The sequence below is a fragment of the Rattus norvegicus genome, chromosome 10, assembly GCF_021556685.1.
Source record: "Rattus norvegicus strain SHRSP/BbbUtx chromosome 10, alternate assembly SHRSP_T2T, whole genome shotgun sequence".
Lineage (NCBI taxonomy): Eukaryota > Metazoa > Chordata > Mammalia > Rodentia > Muridae > Rattus > Rattus norvegicus.
In genome coordinates, this window is record NC_141543.1 from 35,459,390 (window position 1) to 35,482,246 (window position 22,857).

General features: G+C 43.3%; 1 protein-coding gene across 22 annotated transcripts in view; it reads left to right on the plus strand.

Moving 5' to 3' along the window:
* Positions 1-18,502, plus strand: part of Ebf1 (EBF transcription factor 1) — a 389,987-nt gene extending 371,485 nt beyond the window's left edge. For 15 of the 22 annotated variants that reach the window (XM_087569398.1, XM_087569383.1, XM_087569385.1 and 12 more), the window contains 5 exons: positions 1,484-1,549; positions 2,384-2,561; positions 3,241-3,420; positions 6,942-7,136; positions 15,093-17,726. In XM_087569398.1, the coding sequence (XP_087425524.1) occupies positions 1,484-1,549; positions 2,384-2,561; positions 3,241-3,420; positions 6,942-7,136; positions 15,093-15,124 (651 nt within the window). In that variant the 3' untranslated portion in view covers positions 15,125-17,726. 22 annotated transcript variants of the gene reach the window in all.
* Positions 18,503-22,857: the final 4,355 nt, after the last annotated feature.

Genomic DNA, 22,857 nt, shown 5'->3' on the forward strand with positions numbered 1-22,857 from the left:
TGTGCTCGTGCCATGGTCAATTATTAATCTCGGTGGCCAGATACTTTTGCAAACAAAAAGTGGTGAATTATCTTGTAGCTTGCATTAAAAAGTCAAGGAAGGATTTTAGATACACTGGTTCAAATTCCATCGGTTACATTGTGCTTTCTACACCCTACATGAAAAAAAAAAATGACTGAATTGTTTTAGAGGCGGTGTGGGGAGTTTCTGGGAACTTAAGGCAAGAATCAATGTTTATCAAGAATTGGAAACTCCTCCTCTATCTCATTTTTGAATTTAGGACATTATATATGTGATAAGTAGTTACTGCAGTATGACAACTGTTTTATCTTATATTGTGGAGAATTTCAAATTGAAAAATGCTAATATATATCTAAAAGCTTGTCATTTAGAGAGTTGCTCAAGGATTTTTTGAAGAGGCTACAGTGACAGCAAAATGAACGCAATTATAGCCCTATTTTCTGATCAGTGTCTGGAGTGTATGAAAATTGAACAGCACTGCCTTTCCATTTGGGTTCAGAGGCACCCGATTTTAAAGTTATACTTGCCTTTGCACCTTTACTGACATTGCACTACTGTAAACAGATCTTCTGATAAGTCACCTCGCTGCCTTACATTCTTGGATATGGCTCTTTGCTGACCCACCATCTAAAGAACAACTTACACTTGTCCAAATGTGTGTTTTGGTAGAGTGTCACCATTGACTGGACCCAATGTGGAAGGCTACCTTAGTAAGAAGAGGGAGTTACTTTTTCTTCACTCTTAATGAATAGTGAAGCGTAGACCTAGAAGGAGAATGGGTGAGCAAGAGAGAAGAAACACGAACTCTACAGAAATAGCAAAGAATTGCAGTACAAAACCCAAGGCTACTAGTCATGAATGCTGGCCTAGTGGGGGCTTCTAGAGACAACAGAATCCTTAGGCAAGGGTCTTTCATCAGCATCATATTCCTTCAGTATGTGAGCTTCCTGTGTCTCTTCCATACAAGAGAGAGAAACAAAAGAAGCTTAAGGTTACATGCTTCTTGAATAGCTGAGATTGATTGATTGGAAATTCTTCAAAAATGACTGGTCTGATAAGGTTATGGTTTCAGCAATAAGCAATTAAGGCCCCCAAAAAACCCACATTTCCAGTATTCAGACCATGAGTTGAATGACATTGATTGTAGTAATCTGGTAAATGACAGTGCAATTGTATTCAGCGATAAACATATGAGTGCTTTATCACTCCTATGGCAGATGACTGAGGGATAGGTTTTATCTTTCAGTACCGACGACGTTCAACTCTTGACTCAATTAAGTGTGTATGTGAACAATGATGAATTGGTGACTTAACACCATTTTAGGGGTCCCGAAGCTACTGCTTTTACAACTGTCCCTTGGCAAAGAATGGCCCGAAAGATGGAGATGCTGTCATGTGAAAGATAAGGACATCTGCTATCTATCCTTCGGAAGCCTTCAGTCTATTTCTTTTTTCTTGACAGGAAGTGATCCTTAAAAGGGCTGCAGATCTGGTTGAAGCCCTGTATGGGATGCCCCACAACAACCAGGTGAGCGCTCCAAGTCTCTAACTTAATGAAATGCTTTCTCATTCAATTAAAAAAAAAAAGCCTTCAGAGTCCTTATTCTATGAGAAAGCTTTTTTTAAAAAAAGCAGACAAAAGCAATACTCAAGTGCTAAGAACCTCAGGATCTGAGATGTGACATACATGCCACAGGGCTGTTCAAACTTTATTGCTTTTGCAAATATTCTATTTCCTTTTCTGTTGAATCATTTGCCGTGCTGGAAAAATGTTCCATTTAAAAATAAATCTTGACCGGGAGGGAAGAATTTAATTTCTTCTCCTAAACTATACAAGGAGACCCCAGTAGTGTACCATTGGTGCTTGATGAGCAATGGTGTGCAAGGAATGGAAGCTGCTTGGGAAAGTGAGTCTGGCCGATCTCATTCTTTCCCCATCCCTCCTGAGTTCACTACTCAAAAAGCAGTTGTAGTAATCCTCAGACTTTGGTTTCCTTGCATGGCCCCGGGGGACATGAATTGCCGGCCCCGAGTTCCACTATGGGCAGGAGAAGAGAAATCTCACAATACTGACAGCAATAGACTTCAGTGTCAAGCAAATAGCATTCTGGGTCTCAACTGTCTTTAAAGAAGAAAACCCTTTCAAGTTAGCACTTTGCCTTCCATAGCCTCAGTTTCCCCAACTATGATGTGTTCAGGATAATGAAGCTTGACCTCACAGATGTGTCAGCTGAGATACAGAAAGGAATATAGTTGACCACTTAAGGCTCTGAGCACAGAGTATGTTAGAGAGGAAGCAGAAGAAAGCTATTGGGAAGTGTGGGTTGGGGGAGCTAACAAAGACGTTCCTTTGTCTTTTCAGGAGATTATCCTGAAGAGAGCTGCCGACATTGCTGAGGCTCTGTACAGTGTCCCTCGAAACCACAACCAGCTCCCGGCCCTCGCTAACACTTCGGTCCACGCAGGGATGATGGGCGTGAACTCCTTCAGTGGACAACTGGCTGTGAATGTCTCTGAGGCATCACAAGCCACCAATCAAGGTCAGAAGGCTGCTATTTCCCTATCCTCCATTTCTCCTGCCCCTTGACAAAGGCAAGTCCCCACCCCCACCCACCACTTTAAAAAAAAAACAAAGAAAAAGAAAGAAAAGAAAAGGAAAAAAATCAACTATTTTCTCTTAAAAGAGGAGATTCCTCACTTGTGTGTATCGAATATTATTATAGGAGTTTGTTTCTAGTTTCACATCTGGAGACCTAGTAGGGGGCTAGAAAGAATGCATGCGTGCATTCAGCCATCTCTACATCCAACTTTCCACCATAAATCATGAGTGACAGATCACAAAGAGAGATGGAATTAAAGTTCTCATAGGCCACAACACATCATTCTTGCCCAGGGAAGAGGGACCTGTTAACTCGGGGGAACATCTCTTAGATTGGGATTTATTCCTGCTCCCAAATGATAATTTATAGGCCCTGCATTGCCACTTCTCAGAGGCCTGCTAAGTATTTATGATCTCCTAAGAAATGTGTCTTTGCTAGCTTCCCATTTTAATCACAGAGATAGCACGACCAACCCACGCACATGAATCACCGGGTCTTTTCCCTCTCCATTCCAGTGAGGGGGTAATAATGGAGCTGTTCCTCCCTTAGACCCCAGGTCTCTCAGCAATGCCCTATCGGGATGCTACCCTCACCCATGGTTTGTCCCCTTACTTTGCAGGTTTCACCCGCAACTCAAGCAGTGTGTCACCACATGGATATGTGCCTAGCACCACCCCACAGCAGACCAACTATAACTCTGTCACCACAAGCATGAACGGCTACGGCTCTGCCGCCATGTCCAATTTGGGCGGCTCCCCAACCTTCCTCAATGGCTCAGCTGCCAACTCACCCTACGCCAGTAAGTAGATCGATGTCCTCAATCTTATATGTTTCCTTTGCTGAGCTCAGTATCATGGAGAAAGGCCAGCTGGGCATGGCTGGTCCAATCCCCAGTGCCCCCCTCCACACCTGCTACCCTCAATACTTGAGGACCCATCCCCTCTTGGAGAGATCTCTGCAGTCTCACCTTACACAAAACCAATGGCCACGCCAAGAACTCCTGTTTGTGGTCAGATCACAGTGGGGTTCCGACCCACTTTCCGGTACTTACTAACTGAAGGCCCCTGAGCAAGTTCATGTCCTCTCCATGCCTCTATTCTCATCCTTAAGAGGAGAAGTATCTGAACCACATCTTCACCTGTACTGGGGGGGAACAGGGATAAGACGGTGTTTGCCAGGATCAGGCCTGGCGCAGGAGAGAGGTATTTGGAAATCTTAGTCATTATCCTGATGCTTCAATAATAGATCACCTCCTTAAATAATTCAACTTGTCTGCTGATGTTTCTGTTTTCCTCCTTGTGCATAATATACTTATAAAGAAAGAAAAACAAATCCAAACCTATAGTTTTTTTTCACAAAAATCTGGCAAGATAAAACTCTTACACATGCACACACATACACACACACACACACACACACACAGAGAGAGAGAGAGAGAGAGAGAGAGAGAGAGAGAGAGAGAGAGAGAGAGAGAGAGAGAGAGAGAGAGAATATGAAGATTCCTAGGTCTCCCATTCCTACCTTAAGGAAGTTTAGCTTAAAGGATTTGTTGTTTGGGCATAACACTTCAATTGTATGTAAAGAATGCAACAGATCAGCATCTTTATATATAAATACATACATCTAAAGAGCCTCAGCAAACTGGCATTTCTCTCTATAAAATGTCACAGTCTCTTTCCCCACAACCTCTTGTGCTCCCTCTGAGGACCTTTCCAGAGCTGGCCAGGTTCACCTGGAGCATTGTAGAGAGCTCTTCAGATGTAGACAATGTGGCTAGATGCATAGACATTTGTAGAGGAATGAGAATGTGCTGATAAATGAAAGAATATTCGTGAATTGTAGCTCAAAGTATAGAAAACAGAACTGGCTTGCTGAGTGTAGTTCGTGGATAGCAACTCGAAGGTGGGCAGGTCATCCTGGCCCTGAGTTCTATCTGAGGTGATTCTCAGCTCAGCATGTACTGTATTTTTATTCCTAACTTATTCGCCATTTGTAGAACATTTAAAAATCTGCCCGCTAGTCTGCATGTACCAAGTCAGTTTACCAGCCAACGCTGGGGTCAGTTTCACATTAGGTTTTGATTTATTGAAGATCTATATCCCTCAGCGTTCTCCCAGCTACTCAATCAGAAAATGTTTCAATCATGACCTGAAAATTAAAAGGTGGCATTCTTAATTAAATCAATAAGCTAATTGTTATATGGTAGCGATTCAATTTAGGGGCTGGGGTTGTTCACCTTCCCGAGCCTGCGAGGACACCCAATGACTTCTGCCTGAGATCACATCTGTCAGTCGGAGAAACTTTGAACATTTAATTTCCGTTAATTGATTTCCTCAGCGCTCACAAATACAGTATTAAATTCCCAAATAGTCCCTCAGATGGGATGGTTTTTATCTGCATAAATGCAAATAAAACAATAAACACAGAGCCCGGCTGATTTGAATATTTGCCTCTGTAATATTTAATTATTCATAAACCACTCATGTTGAAAAATTCCGACAAAATAAAAAAATAAAATAAGACATTCTCCGGGTGAACACATTTTGTGGTGTGGCTGTTGGTAACTAATAATGTCGTAACAAATGGCAACGCTCCACCATATTTTACCCCTTTCTTGTTAACTGCCCCCCCAAACTCCCCACCTCTAAATACACATAATGATCGCATTTGCCAACGAGATTAATTGCCTTCCTCGGTGAGCCAGCAGGATTTCAAGTCTAAGAATATTTAAAAATCAAACCTCCAGTGCAGGAGTTTTGCAATTTAAATGGGTGTTATTATTGAGCGCATTCCCGCATTTACAAATCCTAAGAGATGGATAAAAATGCTGGTCTCATTAAAAGAAGAAAGTACAGTCTAGAAGATGTTGGGGAGAACTCTGAGGTGTGGAGGAAGCCTCTCCATTCTCCGCCAGTAAGCACCCTGCCCATTTGGACCCTTAGTGACTTGACCTGATGATCTAGAGTCATTTTCCCCTGATGGCTCTCCCTTCCTGTGACTGATTTGGTCTCCAGATCTCCAACTTTCCAAAGCTAAGAGACCCAGCACCAGCCAGGCACAAACTGCTCTTGCGACCTGGTGGCCTCTTTCCCTTGTGGATGATTCCTTTGCAGGGGATGCAGGGCAAGAGTGGATATGCAGTATTCACTCCCGCTATTTTCCCAACTACTTCCTTCCTTCCAACTTGCTTATGTGTTAAAAAAAATGTTATAAGCCCCTGGCTTCATGTTATTCTGTCAACTGACGAGATGATAAGATGCGGAGAATCCTGTGCATCACAAAGAAATATGTGATGCTTATTAAGGGACATAAACAATATAGCACCCAGGAGTATCTAGGATGTTAGAGGCAAAGGAATGGTGTGTATGAAAACACTAGCCTTGACACTGTCTTCTGAAGTAACCAGGACGGCCAATGTTTTCTCAGCATTGACAGAGCTTCCTGCTCACCTCACAAACATTGGTAGAAGGCTCCAACATTGTAGAAGGCTTCTACCTTGGTAGACGTGAGAATAGAGAATTGGGAACCTGGATTTATAGTTATGTGCTTCCCACCGATGGTGTATGGAAACTTTCTTGTTTACCTGACCTTCTACCTACTGAATTCTATGTGGTAGAGCATCCAGGCCCAACCATATCCAGACCCTACAACCTCTTGGAGAGAAAGAGGGCTTATGCACATTACCACCTGCCTGAGCCTGAAGTCACGGTGCTGGGGTTATATGGCCCATTCCTTCATTGGTGATCGTATCCACTCAACTAGCCTCTCCCTGTCCCCTCCGCCCCCACATGCTATGTTGGCACTTTATTTAAGCCAGAGGTGGAAGACCTTCCCTGGTAGCTCTTTTTAAAGTAAATCTTCTCCTCTCTGTTGTTGCTTCTGCCTCTCCAGAGATGACTGCCTTTACCCTGATCCCTCCTGTGTTGTCTATTCCTGATAAGAAAGGATTGGGCTTTTGTTTTTGTCTGAAAAAAAAATCAAGGGATGGAGACTCTGTATTCCTTTCCACAACATGCTCCATGTGTTGGGAATCTATTGGGCTGAATGAAAGAGATCATTGCTGCACCCCTGGAAATCCCCCAGGACACTAGTGACTAGCACATTCATTACTTGGCTTGCAATAAGTCCACGGTAAAATCATGAAGGTCACTTAACTTGAAGGTAGCACATATTAAGTACCAAGTGATGAAATTGGGGGTGGCGGGATCCTGAGAGTTTAGGGAGGGCCTGGCCCGAGAATGGTCATAGCAGAGTAGCCAGGTCAGATGTCTGCAAGTCTCATCTCTGGATGTAATTCTCCTCTCTTATTGTAACCCTCAGTTGTGCCATCCAGCCCCACCATGGCCTCATCTACAAGCCTCCCCTCCAACTGCAGCAGCTCCTCGGGCATCTTCTCCTTCTCACCAGCCAACATGGTCTCTGCTGTGAAACAGAAGAGTGCTTTCGCACCAGTTGTCAGACCCCAGACCTCCCCGCCTCCCACCTGCACCAGCACCAACGGGAACAGCCTGCAAGGTAAGTTCCAGGCCCACACCCCTGGGATTTTTCAGCCTTGTCTGAAGCCAGTCTCACTGGTGCTGTTGAGTGGGGGTTGGGGATGGGAGTTGGCCCCTGAGTCTACCAGCTTAGCCCTCCTCTGTGTCTGTAGCATCCTGCTTCCTGCTCCAGGAACTCTGCTCCAGCTCAGGCCTTGCTAGAGAACACTACAGCCATTTACTAATGCCACCATTTTCTTTTGTTCCTTCCTGCTCTTTGTTGTTGCCTTTATCCCACTGGTGTTTTATAGATGCTATCATGTTCTTCATGGCAGAGTCTCTCCTGGGACAGGCCTTCCCCTGAAGTAGGTCACTCGGTCTTCTCTTCTTGTAGCTTGTGCCAGGATGAGGCTGTGTAAAGATGTGGCAGGGAGGGGACAGCTGCAGCCCATTCTGAGCCCTAGGTTAAGGGACCAGTATAACAAACATCAGAGACCTCTTGAAAACCACTGGACTATTCTGGTTGGTTCGTATTAAGGTTGTGCAGTATCCTTTCCTCCACAAAGTACGGGAAGTGTCAGGACCATCAGGTTTTGAACTGACCTTTTATATCCATTGATGGAGAAAAAAAATCCAACTTTAAAAACATGCCAGCTTTTCCTCACATTCTTTTCATGTGCTTGGCTCCGTGAATGGTATCGACCTTCTGGGAGCTCATGTGTTCCCACAGCAGGATGGTGACACGGATTCTCACAGTAGGTGTCTCACAGATTCCCTACCTTACAGATGAGAAAACTCCAGGTGGAGAGAAGTTCCAATATTTCTTGACTCCTCCCATCTGGTGTGCGACAGTCACTGGCATCAAAATCAGGCCAAAACTCCATCTCTTTCTAGAACCTGACACTTTCCAAGAATGTATCCCAGATTCCCAAGACAGCCTGCAGGGAAATAAAATCAATAAACCAATCAACCACTCTCTATTGATCACCAAATAGTACGGCAGGTGCTCTGCTAAGCACGGAGCAGGCTTTATGCAGTTAATCCCTATAGTGTCCTGATGAGGTATGGGGGTCATTAGATCAGTACAGTACCTGGTGATTGAGCTTAGGGAGGGTAAACGCAGGTCACAAACATCAGGCAGACAATGGAAGTAAAGGTGGATGAATGAAAGCTACAGGATTCTGTCCCTAATCCCTACCTTACACTACTCCCCACAGAGTCCAGCTTCCGTAGCCAGCATGTCACTCATAGAGAGCAGCTATGGAGACCAGAGTATGGTCAGAAGGGCGGTGACACCCTTGGCACTTCCCAGCTTTATTTCTCATGTGGAAGTGTATGCCCTGTTTAACATGTAGACACATACTACTTTGTGCTGAAGTAAGTACACTCTGGTTCTCCCAAGACCTTCAGAGCTCAGTACTACCCTCAATGTGTAGAAGCATACAGTCGAGCTTAGGTCACTTATGGGGCATAGTGAGGGCATGTTAGAGTCAAGATTGAACCTAAATGGTACACCCCAGAGACTGAGCAACCACATCATTGTGCCTCATCACCTGTGGCAGAACGTTTAGAACATTCCTCAGAACCTGTGGGCAGGTTCTTTGGCACAGCCAAGTCAGTGCCTAGAATAAGTTGCCATCAATAAGACATACCCTCACCAGTCTATTACCTTAAAGAAAGGTGGGAAGTATTTTATTCTGGAACTACATCTCAGGCCAAATGGACAGACTAGGAAATGCCCTGTACCCTCCCATTCATGCCAACTTTATTCTCCATCAGCTCAAAATACATGCCCCCCCCTGCCCAGTATTCCCCCAGCTAGAACAACTAAACGTTCATATACATTGAAGTAATGGTGACACATATGGAGGGGGTAAAGTTAACATTTCTTAAGCTGACATTATCAACTTTGGTTAGTTTCTTAGTTGGGGTTACTGTTGCTCCAACGAAACACCATGACCAAAGCTGCTTGGGGAGGAAAGGATTTATTCAGCTTATATTTCCACATCATTAAAAAAAAAGTGAGGACAGGAACCTGAAGGCAGGAACTGATTCAGAGACCATAAAAGAGTCCTGCTGACTGGCTTGCTCACCATGGCTTGTTCAGCCTGCTTTCTTAAGGAACCCAGGACCACCAGCCCAAGGATGGCACCAACCACAGTAAGCTGGGCCCTCCCACATCAATCATTAATTAAGAAATTGCCCTACAAGCTTGCCTCCAGACCAGTTTTTTGGAAGCATTTTCTCAACAGAGGTTACTTCCTCTCAGGTTATTTGACCCTGGGTCAAGTTGACATAAAACCAGTCAACACATTTATAGTTGATATCAGGAACAAGATGCAAGGGAGGATTGTGATAATCAGTAGAAGGGTGTTGACCTTAGAAGGCATGTGGTATGACCCAGGTATATTGCTATACAGGACCCAGCCTTTACCATCTAATAGGACATGTCCCTGATGGGACATTATGACTGGACTCTCCTATGACCCATGCTCTTTTGCTCTCCCAATGCTGTCATAAATATCTATACTCTGAAGATGTGACACCATTGGAAAAGTGAATGGAAAAAGGAAAGTTCAATTAACTAAGACCACTTTCCTTAAACCACTTCTTTGATCTCTTCCTCCCTCCAGACTGCATTCATGAAGGGTCAGTCACCCTGGAGCATGCACTCTCACCCTTTCTACATTCCTCCCAGCAGTGCAGGCAGACCTAATCATAGGCCATCTACACTGGTTTTGTTCAAAGATCTCTTGCATAGATCTTAGAGTGTCCACTGGGAAGTGTGACCTTCTAACAGTGGCCTTTCAGACATGCCTTGCCTCCTTTTTCAGTTTTGGTCTTCCTCTTTTCCCACTGAAAAGAGACTCCGATGGGCTCTGGAGATGGGTCCAGGATCTTAGCATTGCTCTGTTCTTCCTCTGCCTGCTCAGCCTATAGTAGGACACTTCACTTTGACTCACCCAGTTCAGAACTTCAATCATTCATTCAGACCAGACAGGTGCCTAAGGAAGAGTTTGACAAGCAAATTGACCATGTAAACAAGACTAGATGCAACACATTTGGACCGTTTACATTTTCTAAGGGCCTTTTTACCTCTGACTATCACTGTTAATTCAATGTCCTCCATTTTGCCAGCAGGAGACCTGCACGGTAACTGGATGTGGTACTGAGAATGGAGAGTCATACCAGCTGGGGGGGGGGCACTTACTCCCAGCCTGGCTTATGCCATGACACACGGCTTCCTCTCTACTGCTTATTTCATCCACTTACAGATGAGGCCACGGAGATAGGGAGCTGAGATGGCTTGTCCACAGACACTCCATTAGCAGAGAGAGCATTTACCCAACTCTGTTCAACCTCTAGGATGCTTTGCCATATTATATTTGAGCCACCAGGTTGCATCCATGTAGAGGAACAAGGTCTAACAACTTTGATAGCTTGCTCCATATTTGGGAAGACCCAATACTCAGGTTTGTGAGACAGATCTACCCCATAGAGGCTGGCTCCCAGCCATGGACTACAGAGGCAAGTAACATGAAGCAGAATCAGGTCGTTTCACAGGCTAGCTGCCTTTGAACTGTTTCTCAGATGAAAAGCAAATGGGAATTCCAGCCCAGGGAGAGCATTGTTTTAAGCTGAGAAGCACCCATTACCAAGAGTGTTTCTGTAAGCAATGTGTTACTACTGTATCTGTTACCTGGGAAACTTAGCGGGAAGGTGAGCTCTCCCTATTAGCAGTTTTGAAAAATTTGTTTGGTTGCTGTCAGTTGGACTCCGGTGCTATTATAAGCTACCTGCCCTCCTGTTCACCTGTCCAGTTCACCCATTAGTAGCTGCGTGCATTCCATTCTGCCCCACTTCCCAGCTGTGACAAACAGCATCCTAGCCTCTGCTTCTGTGAGATCAGCTTTGCAGCTTGTATGTATGTGACGACAGTGGTACCAGTCTTTCTGAGTCCATCTCATTGTGCTTAATATAAGGTCCTTCCTCACATTTGCTGATCTGTAATTGGCCGATGTGCAGATGCCGAGTCTGTGGATATGCAGAGCCAACTGTCCATCTTGCTTCTAAAGGCATTTGCCTGCAGAGCTCTTTCCCATGTACTAAGGCCAATTGACGCCATGTGTAAAACTCTGGAAACTGCAGCTGCCCTCTGGATTGACTGATAAGCACATAGAAAAAGTTCCACCCGTTCTTAGCACGATGATGTCATTAACATCATGATAACTCTTAACCCTAGGCTCCCAAGTAAGTCGGTCTTTGTAGACCAAAAGCTTGGGTCACCTGCTTTATTCAGCCCTTGTCCCTGGAAAGAAATGTCTTTTTCCTTCTAAAACAGTTGTCCCGGAGAGCTTGAGTCCTACATGAGGACTTCAGAGACAGGACAGAACCATCACACGCCGCCAAAATGTCCACTAACTAAGATAAGAAGATCAGGGAGATTTTGTGAAGCAGTAGTCATAGGAGGCCCCTCTTCCCATACCTTGTTGATATTCAGGTTCTTCTTGACCCTAAATATTATGCACCTCAGAATCAACTCTTACAGAACTTGTCTCTCTGTGTCTCTGTGTCTGTCACTGTCTCTCTTCCTCTCCTCCTTCCCCTCCCTCCTCCTTCCCCCTTCTCTCTCTGTCTCTCTTCTTACCGCCCCCCCCATTCAGTTTGTGGAAGCTCTTGCCTCACTCCACACCGGACGAGACCATATTTATACCTGAGGTAGTTTGGGGAAAGATTACATCCTCGTTTCTTCAGTCTCTCCCAACTCTGTGGAGCTTTCAATCAGTGTCTTAGTTCTTATCAAAGTGGGAACCTTTAAGATGGATTAAATTGCCTTTAAACACACTGGTTTTGGGGGCTCCCCTCAGAAAACATGGTCACCCAGCACTGGGGACCATGGCAGAGCCACAGTGGTCTTGTGATGATGTCTTGGCACACAGTCTTGGGAATGTGGTGTCTCACATGTGGAAATCAGGGCCAGCTCTACTTAAGCAAGTCAGCATTCCTGCAGCAGTTTTGGGACATTCCACGCCTCCGATACCCATCCCTCTCACCCACATAATTAATTTTGAGATTGCACCACAGATAGAAAAACAGTTTCTAGACCCAGGATTGTCATGTAGTCACGCAGTGAGGTTTCTTTATTGGGAGGGCCACTTTTGAGGTGCCTAGACTCAGGCCACAAACAGCCAGCATTTTGTTGTGTAAGAAAAGTGTAGGGTGCAGTAACCCTTTACAAAACCTTATGTCAGTAACTGTAGGCCTTGGGTAAAGGGTAATAGACTTTGCATTAGACTTATATTCTGTGAGCTGGCCCAGAAGAGTTGGAAGAGTAGGGACAAGCCAAGCCTGTCCCATAGTGCTCCTTAAGTATATTTGATCTTAACACCAGCTGTGTGCAAACATTTATAAGCCGGAAATCATGTTTGAAAACATCTACGACTCTAAATTCTCTTCAAAGAATTCAGAAGCTTAGTTGAGCCAGCATCCCAGGACAGTACAACCCCTCTGTCCAAGGCGTGCCTTCTGCCACATCCAGGCTATTCCCTTGCAGGGGACTGCTGCCAGTTGGTCTCTCAAGGCTAAGGGGTTTATAAGGATCAAACCAAGAAGTATATCAGCACACCAGTGAATTCAGTGGGCAACTTTTAATGAAAACCTATGAAGAAGCTTAGTCTAATCCACCTAAGAAATTATTCGAGTAACGGAACACTATTTTAATTTTTTATTTAATTCATGCTATCCTTATAGGATATTTACATAGGGCCTAGATGGTAAGTGTCCATCTAGACTGCAACGAACATCTAAGAATCCATGAGCTAAAACAGCAGGTTTGTCAGCTTTCCTGAACTGTCCCAGAGCAGAGACTGTCCTTCCACACCGGGAACATAGTTTATCTATCTATCTATCTATCTATCTATCTATCTATCTATCTATCTATCTATCTATCTATCTATCTATCTATCTATCTATCTATCTATTCATTTGAAAGGAAGAGAGACTAGCTTCACTGGCTACCGGCTTTTACGTTCCTGCTATCTAGGCTTTATGTCCTACTACCTATCATAAGGGTAGAGGATCCACTTGGCACATGCTTAGGGACCCAAAGTTGTACTGTGCCAGCACACTAAGGGACCCTCCCTCTCCCAGCCATGCCAATCCTTTACATGAGGCTGCAGCATCTGGAACTCTCAAGTTAAGGCCGGGGGTTTAAATACTAAGCTCCCTCACCCTCCCCACCCCCACCTCAGTTCAGTGAAATCTAGGGCTCACTCAGCTCTTAAGGGGGACCGCTTTCCCAACTGATCCTGAATCTTGGGTGGCGGGGGTGGGGGGCTTAAGTCAGGCTGCATTTGGCAAAAGCCGACTTCCTGTTTCTAAGAATGAGAGGCTTATGAGGGTTTAGGAAAGGACTCCAGGAGCTTTTGGACTGCAGAAGGGGCTCTTGCAAAACAACATTTGGATGATTTACGTGTAAATGAATCAGAAACATGTGGATTGAATTTCCTCGCGAATACAGATGGGTTTAAAAATTAACGGAAAAAGTGTTTGGCAGAATACTTTTGGGTTTTTCTTTTAATTGACTCTAAAATGTCAGGGGTTGGGGTAGGGGAGTCAGAGTAATGTGGGGGGGGGGAGCACATGGCCTGGCTTCCCTCTGTCCGTCTATGCTAACGGGGTTCCTTTATTTTTAAGGTACATTTTCCACACATGATGGTTTAGACAAAAGACGGGGAAAGAGGTCCACTTTCCCCATGCACGCATTAATCACTAACAAGAATATTCACTTGAGTTTAGATTTGTCAATGAAGAGGAAAGAAAAGGCTTTTTCCCCCTGTGTTACCATTGGTAGTCAAAGACAGCCATATCTTCGGTCTTGCACAGACATCTCTCATGTCTTGGTGTGTTTTCAAGTTGCCACACTGTCTTTCCTACAGCAAACCCCTATTTTTCACACGCTTTATATTAAGTGTGCCCTATGGAATGGGGTCCATTTGATGTAGGGGCAAACACAGACCAGAGAACTTTAACAGCGCTTTCAGCTAGATCCAAGAAGCAGAAATGAGGTTCACAGGCAGAGGTAACCCGCCTTGGGGTTCGACCCTGCCTCTCTACTTCTACTATAAATGTTCACGAACTCCTCAATGCTGCGGTTCACTTCATGTTCCAGCCAAGCAGGCTGAGGGTCAGGCAGACGACTAGCCATCTCAGAGGAATGCCTTCAGAAGCGGGCAGGCATGAGGTAGAATTTCCTAAACACGGCAGCTCCGAACTCCAAACTCTAAAATAAAAACTGGGTTGACTTAAAACAGGTCTTCCCTTCATACATTTTTTTTTCCTAGTGGCTGTACTCAGATCATTCCAGAAATCCTGAGGGTAGAAAAGGCATTCTTTGGTTTCAGGCAAATATACCCTCTCCTCCAATCCCATGCTTCCTCTGGACTTGGCTTTCCCTGTGAACAATGCCTGTTGTGGCTGGCAGATCCTTTTTCAGTGAGGGCTGAAGGGAAAGCCCTCAGATGGATGCTCTGTTGCTTAATTTTCATGCTAATACAGAACATAAGGAGAGACTGTGTGCAGAAACTGTTGGCAGTTACAGTGGTCCGTTTCTTTATTTTATATTTCGTATGTGATGGGAGGGAGGGGGCAAGGCAGAATGACAAACTGAAAATTCTCACTGTTTTGCACAGTCTGAGGCTGCAACTCTCCCACTGGTATTCAAACTGTGCACCTTTCTAGTTAGGCCTTAAAACTGAAGTCAGATTTGGAGGTCTGCTTAGGATCCCCTGTCAGAGACACATATACAGGTGTATCATTTTTAATAAAGTGCATGTATATTTTACAACACAATTCATTCCCCGGAAGATTCGAGGGCATCTGGTATTGTCCTGTATGGGTTGGGTTTGGTTTTGTTTTTTTTTTAATTACCGTGTCTCCCCTCCCTCCCGAAATGTGTGGATGCGAAACCGTTGACCTCTGTCTTTTCTCTCCATAGCGATTTCTGGCATGATTGTCCCTCCCATGTGAAAGAATTGCCTTGAAGAATTTTATTAATGAAGAGGTTGGATCCTGCTACGAAAGTAATCTGACATGAGTCCCAGAGTGGAACTTTTAACTCAGGCCTTTTTAAGAGGAAATCACACAATAACTGCAGATTTTTAAACAAAGTCACCGACCTTGCAAATACTGAGATTGGAAAGGGGACCTGCCAGAGCGGGGTGTTGGATAGAGTCGGACTCCCCGAGTGTCTGGGGGATATATTTATTCTGTATTGATAAAAAAAAGAACAAGCCCACCTTTTCTTTTTTTCTTTCTCTTTTCTTTCTTTAAGCTTAACTTTGCAACCATTTGTCTTTTGTAAACCATTAAGCTACACACAAGGGCCACTCTAAATAAGACTCCATGTTTTAATTTATGATGTTTTTAAAGCTATGTAAGGGGAGAATGAAGTGGTGATATTTACAAAAAAAAAGAAAAAAAAGAAAAAAGAAAAAAAGCTAAAAAGGAAAAAAAAAAGAAAAACAGGGAAAAATAAATTAAAAAAAAAAAAGCTCGTAAGGGACAGAATAGGAGAATGCCAGTTAGATTTTTTAGAAAACTAAGGGTCGGCTTCTGCGCCTTAAAGCATATCAGTGGTAATTAGCTCAGACAGTGCATTTCCAATATCTAACTTAACACGCCATCCCTTAGCAGTGCAAGCTTCTCTCTCTCTTTTGTATGGTTGTCTTAAGTAACTGTGTAAATAGGTGTAGCCTGGAAAGTTACCAAGCAACATACATGATCATATTTTCCCTTGTACTCAGAAAATCCAGTGCCTCTAGACAGATTGTTTAAAAACGAACAAAAGAACAAAAAACAAAAAAACAAAACAAAACAAAAACCCTGCATCTTTAAACCCGATCTTATTCTTTTACTTAACGCCATCTTCTCCCAAAGCCAGCGGCCTCTGAAGGTGGAGCGGCAGGTGTACCGAGCGAGACTCTCCTAAACTTCACGGGACAGGGTCCAGGCACAGAATCCCACATACGCCCTCCAGTTTACCAAGCCAAAATCTTGCTCACTCCACCATCAAGAGAACCAAGCTTACTCATGCTGGAGTCCTAAATATTAACTCTGTATCGGGGCCCAAAAACCCAAACAAAGCAAACCGACAAAGGTATGCTATTCCGGGCTCCCAAATCGCACAGGGGTCTGTACCAGCAAGACCCCCTCATGATTGGAAAGTTCTACATTCAGTCAACAGGTAAAATGCTTTGGAGTTCAGTGTGAAAGGAAACTGGGAGAGAGGAAGGGAAGGTTGAGGCTTCAAACTCAGCTTTCCATGGGAAAGTTTGCTTTCAACTGGGAAGTGTTCTTAAAGAATCCATAGCAAAGATCCAGCCAGCAAGGCTCTGAGGGGGCGTGTTCCTGCTGACCTTTGCCCTTCTGTTTCTGTACGTAGTTATAAATACTGTAGATTTCTTTTGTGATTTTTTTTTTGCCAAAGTTGTTGTTTTATTTATACATTTTAATGTCTTAAGGTGATTTTCGATCTCACACACAAAGGATTTTGCCGCATATTTTGCAAATAAATAAAAAGCGCGCTACCTTTAGCTTGCACATACTTGCAAAGTTAATTCAAAGGCTTTCTGTTTGTTTGTTTTAATGGGGATTTTGTAAAATATCCATATAAATAATGTATTTATCTCTGGAATTTGTACATTGCTTTTCTCTCCTTCCTCCAACCCCCCCCCCAGCCCCAGTTTATTTTGTGTGTGTGTTTGCTTTGTGAACAGTGCGCGCATATAGTTTCGTCGCCTATGGTTGTATTAACTGTTTCAATGTGATTTTTAAACAATTCATTTATAGGTATTTTTAGTATTGTTTTAAACCATGCTTCATTTTTTTTTATTTCCACCCAAAAGCCATTGTCTATTTTTGTATTATTTGTAAGTTAAGAAGTTTTTTCCAATATATGGCAAAAAAAATTAGTAGCATATTATTCTTGTAGTATTTAGTTCTGTAGATTTAAAAATAATGTATCCTTTGCTTTGGAAGCATACAAAAAATGCTGTTTTACTCTATTAATATGCATGGAATCTCTCCCTTTGGAGTGACGCATTTTGTGCATTAAATTTGGGGGAGAAACTTCATAGAGATCAATGGACATACTTTCTTTCTTAAGTCTGCTTGTATATTCTCTGTCTTTCACATAAATATAAACCAGCAGATTGGATGCCTTAACAATGCAAGTCACACCCATTTCACCTGTACATTGTACTGTGCACCCCCACCGTCAGCCATCACTCACATTCTAAGAAAAAAAAAAAAGAAAAAGAAGAAAAAAAAGAGAAATGGAAAAGCACAAACGAACTGTTTTGTTACTTTAAGACAATGTTACTTTTTCTAGTAGAGCAAGTGAACATTAACGATGCTGCGACTGTGCATGCCCCGTATGGATTTCAACGGTTTTCACTAGACTGTCAGAGTGCGGATTTTTATGGGTTGGGGAGGGCAGGGGAGGGGAGTTGGGAGGGGGGACTGGTAGGGAAGGGGAGGGAGGAAAGCCGATTTTTCATGGTGAGAAATAATAATAATGACAACTGATGATAATAATAATAATAATAAAAAGAAACTGGAAAAAATATAAGCAAGGTTTAGCATTGCTTCTCCGTACTCAGAAAGGTTGTCTGAATTCGTGTGGTAAGCGCTGGCCCGAAGATGTCTAAGGTCTAAAGCCATATTTTGTCTGGTGAGCCAGATGACTGTCTGCAAAGGAACGAGCGGTGAGCCGGTGAGACGTCCGGCTCAGACCCTGACAAAAGACGCCACCAATCTGTTAGCCATGTGCCGTGGTGAGAACTTTACTGGAAAGCCCAAAGAGCCTTTAAAAAGAAAATGTGTATCAACTTGTGTTCTGTTGCTTCTGTTTGATTAGATGATGGAGAAGTAGTCTGGTTTTAGGAACCACTTTCTTCTACACGAAATCTTGTTTTCAAGTTCCTTTAAGATATAGCCCCCTAAATACAGAATATGGCTTTTAAAAGAAGATGGAGTAGAGAATTCAATTCAGATTTCAGTTTTGGGGGAAGAGCCCTGCCTCTGGATGACTGGATGTGCATACGCCATGACGGGCCTCACAATGTAGGTTGCAGCTCGATGAACTCACCTCTTAATCTACAAATCTTTCACCTTCTTATCAAATGTTTTCAGTAGACACACACTGTACAGTCCGATTGTTAGAGCACTTAACTACTGTAGAAATTGTTATAATTTCTTTTTCCTTTCTCTTTTTTCTTTCTTTCTTTCTCTTTCTTTTCTTTTCTTTTTTTTTTTTTTTTTTTTGCAAAAATTCAAGCTGTAAAAACTTTTCAACTTTCACAATATTTAATTAAAGTTACTTCCTGTCTGTGATGGCAGTTCCTAGTGGCGTATTCATTTCTCTATGGTAACATTCAATGAACTGCAAAAGGCCTGGGTTTGCTATTATTCTGGCCAGTGTTAACACCCAGAGAAAATTAGCCTAGGCCTGGGGCACCCACTTCCTTTCTTTGTGGATCCCTCAGGGATCTGCTAATTTGGAATGCAAATTGAACACGCACAGCGTACTGCTGCCCTCTGCTGGCATGAGCCAGGTGTGCACGTGCACGAGCTGGCCCACAGAGGAGGCAAGAGCCCCCAGTCCTATTACAGGTGAACAGCGAGATCCCCCCTCCCCCACTATAAGGGCTGAATTGGGAATCCAGGAACTGGTCATTCTAGAACACCATCCTCTGCACTGGAAGTCTGAGCTAAACTCTTCCTAAGCAACTGCTAATTAATCCCAGTGAGCCTTCTGGCCAATTAATTATTTGCTCTGGCTTGCTGATGAGGCATATGTGACTAGAGAACATATATATATATATATATATATATATATATATATATACACATATATATATACATATATATATGTTAAATATATATATGTTAAATATATATGTTAAATATATATATATATATTTAGCTTCATGTGGATAATAGGTTTTTTCCTTTTTCCTGGTGGACGAAACCACATCTGTCTGGAATCAAACGTTACAGGCCCTCAGTAGGTGTGCAAACTTCATAGGTACCCAGAAGATACATACACATATCTGGGACCAGGTCGTTTAAGTCCTGAGCATACATCTTTTCGTTGTACTTTCCACGTCTTTACTAATTTTGCGATGACTGGACACGATGAGGTTAATGATGCTTACGAAATGCCTCGACCAGCAGAAACTCCATGGCCAGACCTAAGAGGGTATCACATAACCGCCAGCACATTTGTGGGAGGCACTGCTACTGCAGTGCTCTGAAACACAGCCCAAGGTAAGGTCCTGAAAGACTGCCCTGTGTTAGCCAAAAGTACAGAAGCTGCTGTTCTGTCTTCAACAGACAATCCTGCCTGATCAGCTTGGCCATCCCCCTGCCCCGTTTTTTAAAATTCTGTATCGGTTACAGAAGATAAAAACTGAACAAAAGGTTCAGGATGTCTTCAGGATGCACATGGTGTCAGACAAGACAACCTGTTTCCAAGTCACCCATGTCTCATGTCTATAATGCTTAAACTGCAAGAGGCAGGCATACACCAGCGCTCCAGAGAATAAAAACAGAGAACCATACTCAGAATTACTGGCTTAGCACTCCTTAAGGCCTATCTTCTGACAGCATTCATTCATTCATTCATTCACTCATTCATTCATTCACTCATTCATTCGTATATCCATTTATCCATTCATTTGTTCCTTTAAACCTCGAGCATTTGCCGTGCCTACGACGCTAGATGAGGAGTGGTGGGTCCATTAGTAAGAACACTGACATTGTTTCCACTCTTGGAGCTTATGATAGAAAAATTGACATAACCCCCCCCCACACACACACACATAACATCTAACAAGGGTAATGAAGTCCGAGTCAAGAATGTTTTTAAGGTATAACATTGTGATTTCTGACATAATCTGGAAAAGTCTTCTAGAGAAAGTAGGCATTGAGCTGAGGCATAAAATGTGAGCAGCTGAGGCACAATGGCTGACAGCCAGGGGGATGACTGAGCTCAAAGCAGGATAAAGGTACCCAAGAGCAGAAAGGTTGTGGGAATGGAGTACACCAATGACTCTGTGGGGCACAGCAACTCCAATTCACAGCATATTCTGGGCACCTAGCGTGGGTTTGCTGTGCTAGATGCTAACGAGCCGATCGGCTGAAGTTCCTTCATGTAGAGACTCTGACAAATTTACAACTCACAGTCCCTGAGTGTTCTCAAAGGCAATGCTGGATTAAAATTGGCACAAATCCTGTGGGGTTAAGCAGATAGGCAGGGAGAGAGGGAGAAGGAGAGAAGGAGGGAGGGAGAGAGGGAGAGAGGGAGAGGGAGAGGGAGAGAGGGAGAGGGGAGAGGGAGGAGAGGGAGGAGAGGGAGGAGAGGGAGGAGAGGGAGGAGAGGGAGGAGAGGGAGGAGAGGGAGGAGAGGGAGGCAGGGAGACTACAGCTACCAGCAAACACATGTTTCATCTGAAGTGAACATGGGGCCAGAGTTGTTCCAGACAATTTGCCCAAACCAGAATGTATCCTTTGTTCATTTTAGGACTTTGAGATGTGTTGCTAGATATTTTGCACCAGCATTGGAGTTGATGACATTTCATTTTATAAATATTGGAATCCGATCTAAAATTGATGATTCGAAAACAAGTGTCAGTGGCTTGAGAGATGGCTCAGCACTTAAGGCACTGGCTACTTTTGTAAAGGACCCAGGTTTAGTTCCTAGCACTTACATGATGGATCATAACCATATTTAACGTAGGATCCAGTTCCCTCTTCTGGCCTCCTCTGGCACGGCATATATGGGGTATCTATACATACATGCAAGTGACACTCATATAAATATATAAATATATATAATATATTATATGTGTGTGTATGTATGTATGTAGGTAGGTATAGCCTACAGCATTAGGCAAATAAAGATTTACATTCTTGTCCCTTTAAAGTGTCATTTTGAGACTTCTGGCAAAAAGTCCAAGTAACTGAAGGTGTCATTGAACAGTCCTCATGGTGTAATAGACAACTATGATCAATACCTTGAGACTTCATTATGAGAAAAACCAAGTATTGAAACTAACAGCCATAGGGGTTTGGGAAAGTTCTTGTGGAAACCTGTTGGCTACAGGCATCAGTTGCTGTTCAAGACACAAACCCACACTGAAAAGTCTACCATGGGCTCCTCTTGCTTCACAGAAGACCCATCACAGATGGATTCATTTTTGCAGAAAATTTCAAATAAGTGAGCTCTTTCCAACATGCTATGTTTGGAACCTCAAAATGATCACCTCCACCCTCTCCCACACCAACAATCGTTCATTCCTCAATATATTACATTTGGATCAACCCTCAAGTCCCATCGCATTGCAGGAGGAAAATCCAAACTTATTTGAACTCCTTTTGTTTCCGGTCTTGACCTGCCCGAGACCTTCTGCTCTTTCTCAGACAGATCTCTCTCCATGTCCTTCCATCATGTACGGTCTGCCATCTCTGATCTACTTACATCTTCTCGCTGTCCATGCCACAGTACATGTTTATTATCCTCACAAACTGTGGGAACACTTCCATATTGTACACACAGGTCTTAGAGGTGTCATCGACCAAGAATGAGTTAGAGGCGACAGAGGGAAACGGAGGAGCATCAGGAGGCCATTGTAGTGGTCCACTTAAGACATGAGCAGTTGGACTAGGGAGATAGAAGGGGGAAACAGATAGGACTAAGAGTTGTAAAAGAATCATCATGGTTTGATGATTGATATAATATGGACGCTAAGGGAGAACAAGAGTCAAAATAATAGTCCCTGGTATGTATTTGGGGGCTGGGAATGGAACCTGGGACATCGCACGTGCTAGGCATGGCCTTTACCGCTGAGCTGCAATGCCCAATTGAATGTTCAAGCCTTTGACAGAGATAGTGACAACTTTCCTTTAAGAAAAGGTTGGTCTCTCTGGCCTATTTTCTTGCTGTAGAGCCAATGATTCAACCCCTCCTAAATCTTCAAATTCACTTTCTAGAACTAGAAATATTTTGTTTCCATTTATTTTTCTTAAACCAAAGCATCGAGCAGTTTTATCTCATTTTTCTGGAGATTTATGGTATGGTGGGACTAATTTTGATCTATTTAGCATATATTTTTCCCCCACCAAAAGTAGAAATTTCACATTCTATATTAAGAACCAAAGTTCTGAGCCCTATAATTAACCCCTAAGCCTGATCACTATGGGCTTTGTGGAGGAAACATCGAGTGCTGTAAAGAAAATCCCGGGGCTGGGGATTTAGCTCAGTGGTAGAGCGCTTACCTAGGAAGCGCAAGGCCCTGGGTTCAGTCCCCAGCTCCGGAAAAAAAGAAACAAAAAAAAAAAAAAGAAAATCCCATGCTGTACAAAGATGGGGTGAACGGTCAATGAAAAGGAAGTTGCCCTACTACAGACGATTCATTCAATACCATGCATTGCTCCATGAAAGTCAGGAGGGATAAATGGAAATCAAGCAATATCCAGGCCCTTAGTGATAGGTTTTACTTATGTGATATATTTTTACGGGAGCCTCTAGTGTCAAGTTCATAGACATGGCTAACATTTTGATATCATGACATGACATTGTCATGTACACAGTTTATACTCTAAATTTCACACACACACACACACACACACGCACACACACACACACACACACACACACACACACACCAGTACAAAAATCATCTCATATTTTAAGGAAG